The following is a 16,476-nucleotide window of genomic DNA, read 5'->3' on the forward strand; positions in this document are numbered from 1 at the left end:
CAGAGTGCTTGGCCCACCGTCAGGGCCTGGTAACTGCTAGAGGCCACTTGCTTGGATGTGGGGTGGCATGCAGGACTTAGCCATCCCCTGCTGGATGGAAAACCTGGAGTGCTGCCTACGGAAGGAGGAACTGTGTGCCACGGGTTGCCCAGCATAGGTCACGAATTTCTCTTTATTCCCAGCAGATTCCTCATACCCCAGACTTCCAGGAAGGACTCCGTGCATTCTATATAGCAATGAATGGCAGAATTCAACCTATAACACATCCCTAGTTTGCCCTGCTATATCATGCATGGAAAGTGCTTATTTTTCACATATTGAATCTGAGAAGCTTAAGAGGTCAGGGGGACCAATTTGAATTCCTTGGAGGTTAAAAACTTCTTGGTGGTGCTACCATATCTCCAAAAATGCCATGCTTATTGTCTCATAAGTCAGCTGCATAGTTGCCACGTTATTTCCTGACTACTTTGTCCTTCAGTCCTGGTTCTCTTCTCTAGGGCCACAAGGAAAGAGGTCACTCTCCTTTCTAATGGCCATTTCACTTCATGTTCATTTACTTATTCATTCATTTATACAGCCGGCTCTCCGTATCCATGGGTTCTGTATTCACAGATTCAGCCAAATGAGGATCAAAAGTATTCAGAAAAAAATAAAAATATAAAAGGGGGTCTCCCAGTCAAGATAGTGGAATAGACAGTCCCCAGCATCACTCTCTCCCACAAATCAACCAATTTACAACTATAAAAAAGCAACAACAGCCAAGCTGGGGCCACTAGAGCTCGGGAAGAGGAGGAGAGACCTACAGAGTGCATGAAGGCAGGAGAAGCCACAATAAGAGAAAAAAAATAAACCACTCTGACCATTTTGTGCCACGGCCACTTTAAGGCTGGAGCTGCTGAGTGCTTGGAGCAGGAGCCAGCAAAAGCCACAGGTGTGCCCTTCAGATGAAGTTGCTTGGAGGCGGCAGGGGAGAAAAGGGCATTGGTGGTCCCCAGGCCAGCAAGACCAGTAATAGGGTTCCCATGGACCCACCTAGTATCAAGGAGCCACAACTGATAAAAAGGAGCCACTCAGAGGCCAGTGAGTCATCACAAGGGACCAGCACACGGCCCATCCCATGGGAAGTGTTTGGAGCATGGGCAGTGGAGGAGACGAGCCCACCAGGGGAACACTGGGACACAGCAAGGTCAGCCAGTCTGTGCCCCCAATCAGTGCAGGACCACTCAGAGGAGACTGGTCAGGAATATAGAATTGCTTGGGGTGCAGTTTGATGAAAAGACTCAGGCCCACATCAGAGTATCTACACAACACAGGTGCACTGGGTCTCTGGAGAGCCGGAAGTACCTATAAAGTCAGCCATTAAAATCTGAGCTGCACAAAAATCTTTCCCTAGGGAATCAGCAGCAAAGCAGCAATTTAGGTCAACCACAGAGCTCAAGTACTGGTCCCCATAGGAAGTTCTTCCATTTTAGAAGTAGGCAAAGGACAAAAAATTAGTCCGTGAGGCATGGAGCCAGGGACCAGACCCCCCTCCCACAACCAAGCACACTGACAGCACCAGGGAGCATGCCAAAAACATCACCTCCATGTGGGTGACCCACCACAGCCACCACAATAACCATGGCTGCTGCAAAAGCAGCTAGATGCCACAACCACTATGCAGACGGTCTGCCAGCCACTGGAGGGCATTGACACAAGGAGAGTCACCAGCAGAGACCAAAGAAAAGAGGATGTCTCTCTCCACAAAGCCCATTCCAGAGTGACAGAAGAGGCATCTGCTCTACGATAATATTGGGACCTGAACACACCTCTCAGCATTGGACAGATCATCTAGGCAACAAGTCAACAGAGTAACCATTACCCTTTCAGAAGGAGAGAAGAAATCTAGGGTTATCAGTGGTGGGAGCAGGGAGGGAAAGGTGGATCGGGAGAGATTGGACAAGGGGCATAAAGAATAAGTATGATTTGTAACAATATATATGCTAGTAATATTGATTTGATCAATATATGTCAACGTTGAACCCAGAAAATATGTATAATCAATTATGATACAATAAAAATTAAATAAATAAATAAAATAAAAATAAAAATAATACAATAAATAAAAACAATAAAATATAACACAAATAAAAAACACAGCATAAGTTATTTACATGGCTTTTACATTGTATTAGGTAATATAAGTAATCTACAGATGATCTAAAGAAGACGTGCATATTTTATATGCAAATATTTTATATTGGGGACTTGAGCATCCTCAGATTTTTGTGCCTGTGGGGGTCCCGGAACAGATCTTTCTCAGATACCAAGGGACAACTGTGGATGCATTCATTAACACAATCATTCATTTAAAAACACTATTAAGGCCTATTTAGTCCTAGATAGGCAAGTCCCCTGTCCTCATTGAGCTGACATCTTTAGGGGGAGAGACAGACAGTAAGCAACTAAACAAATAAACAGGAGAGATAAAATTGTCACAAGAGCCATGAAGAAAAGAAAATAGTGCACCGTGAAGGTTGGGGCAAATTTTAACAGAGTGGACAAGACAGGTGTCTTTGAGCATGAGGCGTCATGCACAACTTGGGAGAAGAGCATCCAGGAAGAGGAATAAAAGGAAGGGAAGGTCAGTGTGGCTCGTGAGGGAGGGAGAAAGATGGAAAAATGAGGATGGGGGTCGTTAGGGCCCAGCCCACATTGGGCCTAGCGTCGTGGTGGCTAGCCTGCTGTCTGAAAGAGGGAAGCCTTCAGAGGGTTTTAGGCAGGAGAGTGATGAAGGATTTTGAAAGAGCACTTTGAGTGTGGCATCTAACCCTAACTGTGACCCTAACCACAGAGTGATATGAATGTGATTGGCCATTTCCATGGGCACGCAGTGAACCTTACGTGTGAAGAGGATGCCATGTCCAAGTGGCCTCCTTGAGATGAGTTACAACTTAGCCGGGGAGACCCTTGCCGTTTCCGTTGTTCTCAGTGGGGACAACTCCTTGCCGCCTGGAGAGTTATTTGAATTTACATTTGAATTATTTTAAAGAGACACAATTTCTTTGATGCTAACTATCTGCGGATGAGCCAAATGGATTGATCGTACCATTTTGAATGTAAACCTCATACCTACAGTGAGGCTGATTTTGTCGTGTGACTTAAAAATGAGAAATCCAGAAATAGTTTGATTCTTGGCAGTGTGAATTAACCAATGTGTGAATCCATCTGGAGCCGTGTGATGGAGTAAAAACCACATGGACTTGGATCCAGATGTCCTGAGTTCAAATGCAGCTCTCCTGTTCCCTGGCTTTGTGATTTGGGCAAGTTCATAACTTCTCTGAGCTGCGGTTCCCATCTGTAAACTGGGGAAATGACCCGGACCTTATTTAGGTCTGTTTAGCATTCATCAGGATCCTGTCTCCCAAGGGGCCCAGCAGAGAGCCTGGCATGGACTTGGCCATCACGTGGGTACTCTCACTGCTTCCCAGAGGTTGCTACTCAAAAGGAGCAAAGTGCATTTGATTTGAACTCTATGGGAAGGAAGCCAGGCTTCATGGTGGTTGAGAGCCACAGCCGTGAGGCCGCATAGACCTGGCCCTGCCACTTACCTGCAGCATGTCTTTTTGAGCCAGTGACTTGACCTTCCTGGGCCTCAGGGTGCTCATCTGTGAAATGAGTCGATAGCAGCAATACCCACCTCCTGGGGCAATGGTCCTCACAGTAGGTAATACACGCATTCAGTACAGTGCCCGTACCTAGTCAAATCTTAGTCGATTCACTGAGTTATTTGATACATTTTCTTCTGACTACAAGTGAAATAGGTGTTCAGGGTAGAAAATTTAGAAAACTGCTTAAAAACAGGAAGAAAGAAGTGCATGGTGTTTTCAGTCCTTTGGCTTCACAGCGGTGTCACTGTGTGTTTCATCTGACCCTCCTCCTCCACATCACCCACCTCCTCCCCGTTCTGAACTGACAGCTCCCCATGGGTGACAGTGACCATACTAGGTCTGTGCTGTACCCAGCAAGCTGGGGCCCAGTGCCCTTGTGTTCTATCAACGCCCATGTGTAGCACTGATGTTGACGCCTCTCTCAGCAGATCCTTCAAGCCGGACTTCATCCTGGTCCGCCAGCACGCCTACAGCATGGCCCTGGGTGAAGACTACCGAGGCCTGGTCATCGGCCTCCAGTACGGAGGGCTGCCCGCCATCAACTCCCTCTACTCCGTCTACAACTTCTGCAGCAAGCCCTGGGTGGTAGGTGAAGGGCCAGGCTGACCTGGAGGGAACAGGGAAGATAGTGGGTGGCCTTCCGGCCCTGAAATGGGCCCATTTCCAGCATGGAGGCATCAGTAATGAAAAGAATCTTGTGTCAGCAGCTTGGACCCCAGGACTCTTCTTGTAATTGCTGCCTAACAGATGTTATATAATAACATATTATGATACGGTATTATGTTCTAACAATATTGGTCAGAAAGATGTACCTTAGATAATAGTCTATCATCATGTCATCATTATTGCTGTCAACAGCGGGCACCATTTATTGAGCACTTACTATGTACCAGAAACCTGTGTTACCCGGAGCTCATACTGTCACTATTGTGTGGAGTGGGCGTCATTCCTCCATTTTACAGAGAAGAAAGCTCAGCTTCAGGGTGATTAAGGAACTCGCCCTTCAGGGTCACACAGCCACTGAATGGTGAAACCAAAATGTGTAACTCTCCCTCTGTTGGGAGACTTGATTTCTCCCCTTTTATTCGTTGGTTCCATGCATTCATTTTATTAATTTGAGTTTCCATCCAAATGTGGCCTGTAAATAGGCTTTTCCTAAAATAACACCCCTTCACTCCTTCAGAAACTCTCAAATCCCTTACCCTGCTGTATTTTTTTCTCCAAATACTTATCTCCACCTAGAATGATATATTTATCCATTCATTTGTGCCTCATCTATCTCCAGGTACTGTTCTAAGTCCTAGAAACACAGCAGTAAACAAACTAGACCAGAATCCCTGCCCCATGGATTTTACATTGCAGTGGGCAGTGGCACATACAGTGCATTAATAAATATGCCCCATATGTAATATGTCCTATGATAAGTGCCAAGGGGGAAAATAAAGGCGGGAAGGAGGATACAAAATGGGGAGGTTGGGGGTGTGCAGAATGTGCACTGTGAAGCTCATTGCTGTCACATCTGTCTTGTTTTGCTACCTCTCTGTGCGATCGCCTGGGGTGTGTGTTCAGGGTGTGGGCTCTGGAGCCAGACTACCTAAGTCCAGGCTCCTCCACTCATGAGCTATGTAGCCTTGAGCAACCTCCTTAACCTCTCTGAACTTAGCTCCTTTATTTGGAAAATGATGATAATAATAGGTCCTTCCCAGTAAGGCTATGAGTTAATTCATGTAAAGTACTTATAGTGGTAGCTGGCACAAAGTGCACACTCAATAAATGGTGACAATTATCATTTGGCCCTAGTACCTGGAACAAGTCTATGCAGAGTTGACACTCAGTATTTATTGAATGGCTACATGTGTTCATTTAATAGATATGGATAGTGCTTACCACTACCCACATTGCCCTGGTCTCCTCATTCTGCCCTTACTGAGCTTTTTGGCCATGGCATCCAAGATTCAAGTGCCACTGTTAGAAAAGGGTCCTAAATGGTATTAGCCCATCCCCCTTGTTTTTCCACAGTTATCGCAATGGTAGCAATTACAGTTTATTAGCACTCATTGTGCACTGTACTGAGCCCTTAACATCGATATTGAGTTTCATCCTTAGGACCACCCTGATGAGCAGGTATTATTAGCAGATATTAATGAGCTAATATCTCCATTGTACAGATGAGGAAACTAAGCCTCTCATAGCTAGTAGAAAATGGTGGAGCTGGGCCTCCAAAACCCATGTACTGAATTATGGAATTACTTTCCCTCTCTGGACTCCAGTTTTCTTATCTGTAAAATGAGAGACACCCCTATATCATTTCCCATATTTCTGAAGTCTCTCAAACCCTCCAAGTTGACTCCGTGTTGTGCTGCACCTGTAGGCTACACCCCAGGAGTTTGCAGGCGAATCTTGGGGATGCAGGAAGTTCCTAAGTTACACTGTTCTCTCTGTCTGGGCTTAGCGTTGAGTGACCCCCAAGTCAGTCTGGCCCAAGACTTTCCCCCCTCCTAACCACTGGGCATCCATATTTGGCCATAAATTTCAGCTGCTTCCTTCCTCTTGATCAGAATCTAACTTGCTCTTCCTGGCTTATGTCCACCAGCAGCTTTCCTTTGCCTTCTGGGTGAATTCTAAGCTCCTTGGTCCAGGCTTTATGGCTCCTGGTGGTCTGGATAGATCACCCTCCAGCCTCCTCTCTCACTACCCCTGGCACCTGAGGCCATAACCATGGCAGCCATTGAGGGTCTCTAGCACACTCTAGTCTCACTGTACACATGGAGTGACCTTCCTCCTTCTCTATGTCATCTGCTCCAGGCAGTCTTCCTGACCCCCAAACCCTCCAAGTTCCTGGCCCCCTACTTCGTCCCCCTTCCAGGTCCCATAAGCCCCTATACGTCCCTCCAGCAAACAGTAGCATCTCAACCATGTACCTGCAGCCTGTCTCCCCCAGGTCTGGCCTGCCATGTGCAGCTTGTTGCCCTAATAATAGAGCGCAGTAACAGCGCTCACCATCTAGCTATGGAGACAATAGCTGATCTATGGCAGAGCAAGGAAGCCCTGAAGGAGGAGAAGCACGGTGGAAAGGAATGTGGCTTGAGCTGCTGGGAATGAGTGGGGTTGTAAAAGCAAAGAACATGTTTCTTAATAATAACAACGCCTAACATTAGAGTGCTCTTATGGACCAGGCAAGGCTTTTAACCCATTGCATCCTTACCACAATCCTGTGAGACAGGCTCTCTCTTTATCTCCAACTTACAAGGGAAGAAACCAAAGCTCAGAAACCTGCAGTGATTTCCCAGTTTACACACCTAGTAGCGGAGCCAGAATTTAAACCCAGGGAGGCTGGATCCAGAGTCTGTGCCATCAACTACCATGCAGTGCTGCCTCTCTAGAAAGAAAGGCATGGTGGGCAGGGCATGGCATGAATGTCAGCAGGTTGTACTGTAGACAAGGACCTTGTGTGAGATGCTGAGGGTGTAGTAAGTGCTTGTTAAATGCAGTTCAGCTGAACCCAGTGTTCTGCCTACTAATTAGTTCTTGGACAGGAATGGAGGAGTTGATGCACCTAGATGATGGAGAGGATGAATGTCCAGCCCAGGAATCTGGCCTTTACCTCATAGGCAGGGAACAGCTACTGGAGCTCAGCTCAGAACAATGGAATGCTTGAGGCCCAGGAGCAAGTGGGAGGTTTTGCCATACCGGATAACAATGGTTGACTGTACTCTCTCCTCTTCTGTCCTAGTTCTCTCAGCTCATTAAGATCTTCCATGCCCTGGGTCCTGAGAAGTTTCCACTTGTGGAGCAAACGTTTTTCCCCAACCATAAGCCAATGGTGAGTGCCTGTTTTCACTCTTTTTGTGTTCATGATGCAGAATGAACACAGATGTGTTCTCAGTCCCTTTGGACAGAGGAGGTGGGTTCAGGGGTTGCTCCTTGACCACCTGGACTCTAAGTGAGAAGTGCAGTGTCCCGTGGGAATGTCCTGTGGGAATGTCCTATGGGAATGCCCAGGGGAAGTATCATTTCTGCAGGTGAAATTTGGGCAGTAGGACAAATGACAGGTGGACAGAATCTCTTGAGACCTCAGGAATTTTCAGCAAATCAGGGGACAATTTGAGCTGGCATGTTGGAGACAGAAGTTGATGATAAAGGTAAAAGGTGTTTTCAAGGTAGGATGTTATTTCACTTGAGCCCTTTCTGGGACCTGGTTTCAACTCATATTTTAATAAAAAGCAGTAATAATTTACTTGCACTGATTGTGGAAGGGCAGTTTTCTTACGTGTCCTCCTCACTTTCCAACTTTTGAATGCACCTGAGGTCATCTCTGGGAAGCAGCTGGGGCTTAGCTCAGAATACGTGGTACAGCCTTCTATTCGGAGAATTCCTGGGTAGGAGAGGTTAACATCTTTCTGAATGGGGTGGAGCATTCTCCATCTGCAGCTGGAAGATGTCAGGTGTTGGAGTTTGGGGCAGCTGGAAACAGCCCACAGCATGCCCACTTGCATGGTTGGTGGTCTCCTTAAACTGGTCAAAGGAATGCAGGGCTGTGGCCCCACACTTGGCCTTATAGGGAATATGCGTCATAATTAATAGGGTATCATACAGTCCCAGGTGGGGACTATAGCATGTTTGCAGATTCTCAGGCTCAGACTGCTGAACCAAACTACCCTGTTTGGAGACACTGACGGGTGGGACTACAGCTTTCAAGTGGGATCTGCCTAACCAGGCAGAGGTGTCCCATTGATTATCATTCACCTAAATCTGTTCCAGGGAGAGTCGCAGAATCCAGGCTGTACTCGTTGGGATGAGAAGAGCACATGTGAAACTGGCGTATTCCAACAAAGTGTGAACACAGTGGCTAAAATTCAGGGTTTATCATCGAACTGGCCTGAATGTGAATCCCAGTTCTGTCTACTTACTAGGTCTTGAGCAATGGCTTACTGTCCATGAGCCTCAGCTTCCTCAGCTGAGAACCATGGATGACAGCGCAACTACCTGATCAGGCTGTTGAGATTTCATGCGACCATGTGTATAAAGCACTGTGCCTGGCATGCGACAGGTGCTCAAAGTAGAGTAGCTTTAAAATAGGGGCAAAAGCTATAACCTGGAATGTTGTCAGCAGAGGGAGGAAAGTTGGGCGTTGGGTCTGCAGCCAGCCCAGTCCACTGAGGGTGGCAGGCCCAGCAATAAGCTCTAGGAGGGGGGTCACCAGTTGTCGTGGGGCCTCATAAATTCCTGGTGTTCCCAACCTGACTGAGGAGGAATACTCAAATTTCAAGCAGGTGATTGGCACCGAGGACTGCTGTTGGCAGGCCTCTTTTCCCCACCTTTGCCAGGGTGGGATTCTTAGGGAGAAAACAAGGAAGGTTGAGTTAGGGCCCCAGGGGTACCTTTCCCACCAGTGATTATATAGAGATCCAGATTCTGTAGAACTAGGGAGAACCCTAGAGATAGAACCAGGGAGCAAGGTCAGGGCTGGATCTGCAGCCAGGTATCTAGGACACCTCCTGCCAAAGGAGAGAACTGGGGCAGGGTGGGCCCAACACTGCAGAAGTGGGTGGAGGAAGGGAGTGTACACAGGCCTGGAGAGGCAGGCAGGACAAACTTCCAAGGCCCTCAGATGTCTATATGACTCCCGATGGCGGTCAAGACATAACAAGGCAAGAGACGGCAGGTGTGTGATAGAAATAAAACCACTTTACTGTTTAGAATAAAGGACACACTATAAAAAGTGAACATTATGCAACATTACAAGACAATATACATTCACGGAATATAAAATTCATAAATAACATGGAGGAAAACTGTAAACAGTGCTACAAAATTTAGCAACAAATACATTCCTTCCAGACAGGGTTTTCTCTGGTTGGTTTCTCTCCATCACTTCTGGGTTTCAGGACAGCAGACTGGGTAGAGGGAAAGGTGGGGACACAAGAGAAACTGAGTACCCCCAAAGCATGAACCATCTCTAAGTTCTTCCCTTCTTCTTACCTCCAAAGAGCCAATTTGGAAGTGGTTGATATCCACCTCCGCTACATCCCCTCATTTTGTTTTGCTTTTGTCATCAGATTTTTATGATGTTTCTCTCTGAGAGCAATACCCTAAGGATATTTTTAGTTTAGGTAGCCAGGAGCCAAACACTTGCATGTCCTCTTGGGGTAACCCAAGCTGTCAATCGTCATGCACAAGAGGAAGGGGAAGGGTTGGGGCAGGGAAAGGCTCTGTCTTCTGCAGGCCACAATAATCTCCTAGAGAGAGCTGTTCCAATAAGTCATTTGTTTTTTTAGTTGTTCAAGAACCGTGATATTGAGAAATGGTGCTCCTGGGCTGTTGCTTGACCAGCATGAGGCAGGTCTGGGGTTGAGAGAGTAAAAGACAGGGGTCTCCTAGTGTTACCTTCCCTGGCCAGATTGGAGCACTGGCCCAAGAGGCAAGAGCCTGGGTGTGTGGCTTCCCTGATTGGGAGGCAGAAGAGATGCCCAGAGGAGGCAAAGAAAACTTGGAATCATAGCTTTCCTGGCCCTGGATTTTTAGGAGAATTTATGGCTTTCCAAGTGGGTGGGCAAAGGGTGTTGGGGCAAAAGGGGATGGGAGTAAGTAGCAGACTACTCAAGGCCAGTCGGTGCAGAACAGGGATGTGAGTGTATTTCCTATTAGTTTCCTCTCCTCCCAAATCCAGGAACCACTGGGATTCTGATAGGGAGGAGGCTGGAGGAGCCTCAGTTACCAGTTCCTTCTAGTTTCCCCAGTTTGCCAATCTAGCTGCCTGCCCAGTAGAAGTATTTCGCTCTCCATTCCACTGTAGAATTTGATTCAGGAAAATGGCGGCATGTGGGTTTCATTTTTTTTTTTTCTCTTAAACACAATGTACACATATTACAGCCTACACATGACACAAGATTTAGCAAAATAAAACGTTCACGATATGATTGAAATACAGAAGTGTCTTAGCTACATAAATGACTTTAAATTATACAGTAAGTGAACAGGTGAAATAAACAAAGCTATAGCTTATAGAAAGCTCAAAAACCGCCCTCTGACAACATTGCCTTGTAAAGGACCCTTCCTTGCCCAGGACCTCCTCACCAAGGCCCAATAGATGGGGCTGTGGTTCTGCCAATTTATCTGCTCTGTGGGGAAACCAGGTGCCTCATGCTCAGGCTTCCCCCCAAGTCCTTCGTTGCATGAGTGGGAGTGACCACACAGAGGACCGAGAACTGCCAGATACCTTACAGAGGAGACACTGATGTCCACTTGCAGGAGGGCATTTGTGCAGGTTGGGTCAGGGGCTCAATCTTGCAAGACTTGAGGTGAAATGAAGACAATCCCAAAACACCAAGTCTGGGGCACATCCCTTAAAAAGTATTGGCCTGCTGACCTCAGCTCTGACACTGCCCCGTGGGGAGGGCCAAGCCTCCCATTTCCCCCCTGCCAAATGGCATGTCCACAGGGGAAATGTACAAGGTAATGAAATCAATCCCGAGGAAACCCGATGCCTGTACTGTTTCCCCACTGTGGGGTTCTGCCAACCACCTTGCCTGGGCATTTGTGTGTGTGTGCAAGACACTACAACGTCTTATCTGCTTCTTCTTCTTCTTTTTTTTTTTTTTTTTTTCCTACTGTTTCAATTGGCAGCTCTGTTTCCTATAGTGGAATGAACTGAAGATACAAATACTAATAGAGGATAAATACCCATAATCTGAAAACATAGACAGAGAACAATCATGTTAAATGTCGCCATCCTACCATTCCCAACTCTGTAAAATACACATTATGACCTATCCTCAGCATCTCACTTTCGACACTAAAACATAAAATAATTTTATTTAATAGGAGAATTTATATTATAGTTTTATTTCAAAAAACACAACAAAAACCCTATAGCTGATTACAGAGTCAGGCTTCCCTAGTGACCAACAATTGTAATTCCATGAGGTGAGGACCTCAGGAGGTGACATTCACCCACCAGTGAGCTGGGGGAAGAGGAGCAAGGTATCTTCAAACCTAGGAGAGGTGGCCATCTAGCCAAGGCAGGACTCTCTGCAGCTTTGCCTCCTGCGCCCAGGCCCCCGGCCCACACTAACTCGCACCTGCTGTCTGAGCCAAGCCAGTAAGGCAGTTGAACGAAGGCCCCCCAAAACGAAGCAGGAGAAAAGGAGAGCACAAATGACCCCAGTGATGGGGAAAAGAGCGTGCTGAGGGTGTTCAGAATTTCAAATTTTAATTGAAATGAAAAAAGAAAAAAGTCAACTTGGAATGTCATGATTTTCTTCAAACAAGCAACAACAACAAAATAGAAGAGATTAAACTATTGGTGTATTTAACAGCATTGAACAGAATTCTGTGTCCTGTAAAAAATTAGCTTATGTCCCCGCATGGGTATACTGCAAATGTGTATACAAACACATCCCCCTAGGTGAGCTAAACACTACTTTGGAAATAGTATTCTCTACCCAAATCTACTTGGCTATGTCTGTGGATAGTGTATGGTGTGCACATTTCTCCAATTTACACAAAGGAAGCTTCCAGCCAAATCTACCAAAGAGTTTTCCAGGAGGAAATCTTATGGGAGGTGGGGAGAGGAAAGACATTCATCTCAGTCTTTCACCTGAGCATTTGTTCAAGGGAGGCAAATTGCCTCCTGACCTCAGGCAGATGTTTAAGTCTTCACCAACTAAGAAAGCTCCGTTATTCTGGCCTGGCTGACTGCTCCAGACTCAGAAACTTCTGGTCAACCCAAGCATCGCAGGGCTGGGGAAAGTGTGTGTGTGCTGCAACATCTCAAACCCTCTCTTAGAGTTTCTTCCTTCCCTCCCCCACTCTGACATGCAGACAGACACGGTCTGGCTGGGATATGCAGCAGCATCTCCTCGAGGTATGGGATCTGTCGCGTACCTCAAGTCTATCTGCTTACCACTTTTGGCTGATCCCGAAATAGTTGGCCTTTCAGCGCCTTCCATGTCTGTGTCCTTTATGTACTGGGGCAGAGGAGAAGGGCAAAGGAGGAGGGTCTGGGAGATGGTGAGGTGGGGACGAAGAAAGAGGGGTAGTTATTACAATGCCCAAATAGGGTAGTCTTTCAATTTTTGTTTTCCTAAAAAAATATAGATTATATGATCACGAAGAAGAGGAGTATGCATTCCTCATTCTTTCTGGCATGGCACCAGAAATTCCTAAGTGGAAATGAGTGATGTCAAAACCAAAAAGAAAGGGTGGGATGGGACCAGGAAGATAGTTCCAAATAAACTCCATAGGCCAGCATAGACTTTTCTTTAAGTGTTCGAAGTGCTAAATTTGCAAGAAAACAGGCACTAATTTCATTGTCATCATCTGGGAAGAGTTAGTGTCCGAGGGAAGCTCAGCAGGAAGGGAGGGAAGTGAGGTGGGGCAGGGTCTGATGCTCAGGGGTCTGTGGCATTGATGATGCTTTTGTCTGGGGGGGCCCATCCTCGGTACCAGCTGCAATAGCCACCCTTCTGCTGGATGCAGGCGTAGTGTTTGGACTGGTAGCCAGGGTAGCCGAAATTGGAGAGCATGTCGGTCCAGAGACACTCATTCTTGGAGGTCACAAAGCAAGGCAGATAGTAGCAGGACTTGATCTGCAATTAGATAACAGCCAACAGTTGGTGGACTCTACCATGGTGGGCCCAGGCCTAATGCTGCTGGAGTCTGGATTCAGACCCTGGGACCACTGCAGGGGGAGCCCAGCCACATCAGCCCCTTAGTGGCAATAATAGAAATAACACTGACATTTATTGAGCACCTACTGTGTCTCAGATTTCTGCTAAGTGCTTCTATGTTATTCTCTTTAATTCTCACAACAATTTTATTTCCCTTTTACAGATAAAGAAATAGAGGCTCAGAGAAGATAAGTAACTTATTCTAGGTCACACAGCCAGTGAGTAGCAGAATTAGACATTTCAGAGGACATTTTCCTCTCAAATGGTAACAGGCAAGGATGGGAGATCTCTGCTATTATGAGGAATTGAGAAATTGGAAAGATTAAAGCATAAACTTTAGAGTCCAGCTGCCTTGGGTTAGAAACCAGACACAGTAAGCTGCGTGACCTAGGGCTAGTTACGTAAGCTCTCTGAGTGTCTATTACCTCATCTGTCTAAAATGGGAATAATCATAATTAAAACTACACAGAGTTGTTTTGAGGATTAAATGAAAGAGAAGCCCAACTCCTTCCCATGGCAGGAAGCCTGGGCCTCAGCCCTCTACTTGGATCAAGGGTTGTGCCTGGTTCAAGAGAGACCTTCTATGCATCTGGTGTCAGCAGTTCTGTGTCTGCTTGTCCACTTGGAGCAGGAGCCACCAATGAGTCAGCTGCCAGGGTGGGCCCACTTGGCAAGACTGCCAATGTAAGGATCCTGTACCTGTCATAGCCTTGAACCACCAGGAGCGGCCAGGGATGCTGAAGAGCCCTCGTGCCCCTGGGATAGGCGTCAAGGAGGCGGCAGGCACAGCGGAAGGCATTCTTCCCTCACCTTCTTCACTGCCCAGCCTGGGGCAACATTCCTTACCAGCTCTGCTCAAACCTGCCCCTCTGCCTGGCCCAGCACACAAGCGCCCTTCCCAGCACAAGGACCCAGCACCCTGTACAGCAGGAGTGGAAGGTTCTAGGGCCGCAAGCCAGGGCCTCCTCCCTGCTCCCAGGGCTCACCTTGCAGTTACAACCCAGGTGATACCGATAGTTCAGCCCCTTGCGCTGGGAAAGGGTGAGCTGGTCCCACCGCTCCACGAAGTTGCACAGCCCTGTGTACATCTTGCCATCGTAGACGCGGCCTAGAGGAGGAAAGAGGACGACAAGGGGACAGTTGTTTTCTCCAGAGCCCAGCCAGAAGGGAACAAATTCACACCGGTGGTGTTCCCACTTAGGTACTGTGCTAGGTACTTTGCAGGCCCATGATTTTATTTCATCTGCACCAACACCTTTTAAGATAGATGTAGCCCCATTTTCCAGATGAGGATAATGAAGCTCCCAAACCCATTAAGCACTGGAGCCAGGACTAGAGACCAACTCTTCACTCCCCTCATGACAGTTTTTATTTGTTTCGTACTTTGCTACATTGACCACCTAAAGGTGTACAACTTTCAAAGATATCGACCTACCAGGTTGACTGGGAGGTGGAAAGCAGTTTATCTATAGTAAAGCTAAGAAACTACAACATTAGTTCAGGGTCAGTGGTGGAACGAAGGTTACAACCCAGCCTAAGTGTCAATGCCTCAAGCTCTTAGCTGGGACGCAGGATGGATTTAACATCAGATACTCCTTACGACTTACTGGGCACATAGCTAGTGTCCTCAGAACCCTGGCCAGACCCTGGCCTGGAGGTGAGAGTTGCCTGTTACCTGTCAGCAGGTACTGGTACTTGTTGACCTCCAGCTTAAGGCCACAGAGGCTCTCGGAAGCTTCCGTGTGGATGTACTGCACATGGGGCATCTTGGAGAAGCCTCGGTACATCTGTAGGCAGAAGGACATCATGAGAGGAGTCCCAGGGTCCAGAAAGCAAGTTGTCATGTGGTCTAAAGAAATCTGGTTCCACTATTAGGCCATCCAGTGGCTGGCCACTGACCTACCCACCCCAGGGCCCCTTTACCCCAGATGCAGTCACTGGTTCTCTTTTCCAAGCCATGGCTGGGAAGCCTCCTAAGAAACCCTCCTGTCTAGCCCATCCCAACCCCGACACTGTTGCAAAGGCCCTGCAATACTCCTATACCTACACATTTCTCAAATCCCAACACCTTTTCAGAACTCCAAAGAAGTTGCTGAGAAAAGGGTCCTCCTTCTCTGTTGACCTCAGGACCTGAGCTCTAAGAAGACAGCCAGCCAGCACTCACGTGACATCTGTGTGACACTTCCCAGTGCACAAGAGCATTCTCACATTCCCCTCATGGAATCCTCACCAGACCCCTAGGAGGCAGGTATTATTAACCCCATTTTACAGATGAGGACTCTGGCAGAGATTCGATTTGGCTGGCAAAAGTTGAACTTGGGCCAGGGATTCTCCATGTTTTTATTCTTCTGAACATCGGATGAAGGCATCGGGTTTACCCCAGATCAAACACATAAAAATGGTCAAATATTAGCAATTTTGCATACTTCAAACTAGTAATTATAAAGTGCTTAGTTTAAAATATTTGAATTTTGTATACATGTTTATCTACAACATAATCTAATACGGTGGTTCTCAACTGGAGGCAATTTTACACCCCGTAGGAAATATCTGGAACATTTGGTAATGTCTGGAGACATTTTTGGTTGTCACAATGGTGGGTAGAGGGCAAGGGTGTTGCTAAACATCCTACAATGCACAAGACAGCCTCAAGAACAACAAATTCTCTGGCCCCACATGTCAATAGTGCCTAGTCTGAGAAACCCTGCTAATAGTGACCATTAATCCCCATGACAACCCTATGACGTAGTAACTATTAAGCCCATTTTATAGATGAGGAGCCTGAGCCACAGGCAGCTTACGTGGCTCGTCTAAGGCCACACAGGTGGTAAATGGCAGAGCAAGGACTCTCAGCAGGGGACTCTGCTTCCAGAAGCCATGCTCTGAACCACTACCCTAGGCTATCTCCCACTGCAGCCTCGGAAGCTTCTGATCGAGGGCCTCCAATGCAGACCAGTGCCATTTCCATGTATGGCTATTGTGCCTCCTTTATCAGCATGTGCTTGGAGTCACCGGTGTGGATGTAACAGAGGCTGAATCCACTTGCAATTGCAGGTGAAGTCCATGAGTGTGATGCAGGCCCACGTCTGCCGAGGCAACGCTGTGATTACAAGAGCTGGTGAGGCTGGGACAGGGTGAGGCCCACCCATCCCCTC

The 16,476-nt window shown here is 47.2% G+C and overlaps 2 protein-coding genes across 2 annotated transcripts in view; one reads left to right on the forward strand and one right to left on the reverse strand.

The window, feature by feature from the left end:
* Positions 1–16,476, forward strand: part of SYN3 (synapsin III) — a 451,793-nt gene that overhangs the window by 136,176 nt on the left and 299,141 nt on the right. The window contains exons 5-6 of the mRNA XM_063074911.1: positions 4,079–4,235; positions 7,384–7,473. Of these exons, the coding sequence (XP_062930981.1) occupies positions 4,079–4,235; positions 7,384–7,473 (247 nt within the window). The remainder of the gene's footprint in view (positions 1–4,078; positions 4,236–7,383; positions 7,474–16,476) is intronic.
* The window catches only part of TIMP3 (TIMP metallopeptidase inhibitor 3), a 56,214-nt gene continuing 49,054 nt past the window's right edge, over positions 9,317–16,476 (reverse strand). The window contains exons 3-5 of the mRNA XM_063074912.1: positions 14,997–15,108; positions 14,308–14,429; positions 9,317–13,240 (exon numbers count right to left, since the gene is read on the reverse strand). Coding sequence (XP_062930982.1) covers positions 13,043–13,240; positions 14,308–14,429; positions 14,997–15,108 — 432 coding nt within the window. The 3' untranslated portion in view covers positions 9,317–13,042. The remainder of the gene's footprint in view (positions 13,241–14,307; positions 14,430–14,996; positions 15,109–16,476) is intronic.

This window comes from Cynocephalus volans, chromosome 12 (genome assembly GCF_027409185.1).
Source record: "Cynocephalus volans isolate mCynVol1 chromosome 12, mCynVol1.pri, whole genome shotgun sequence".
NCBI lineage: Eukaryota > Metazoa > Chordata > Mammalia > Dermoptera > Cynocephalidae > Cynocephalus > Cynocephalus volans.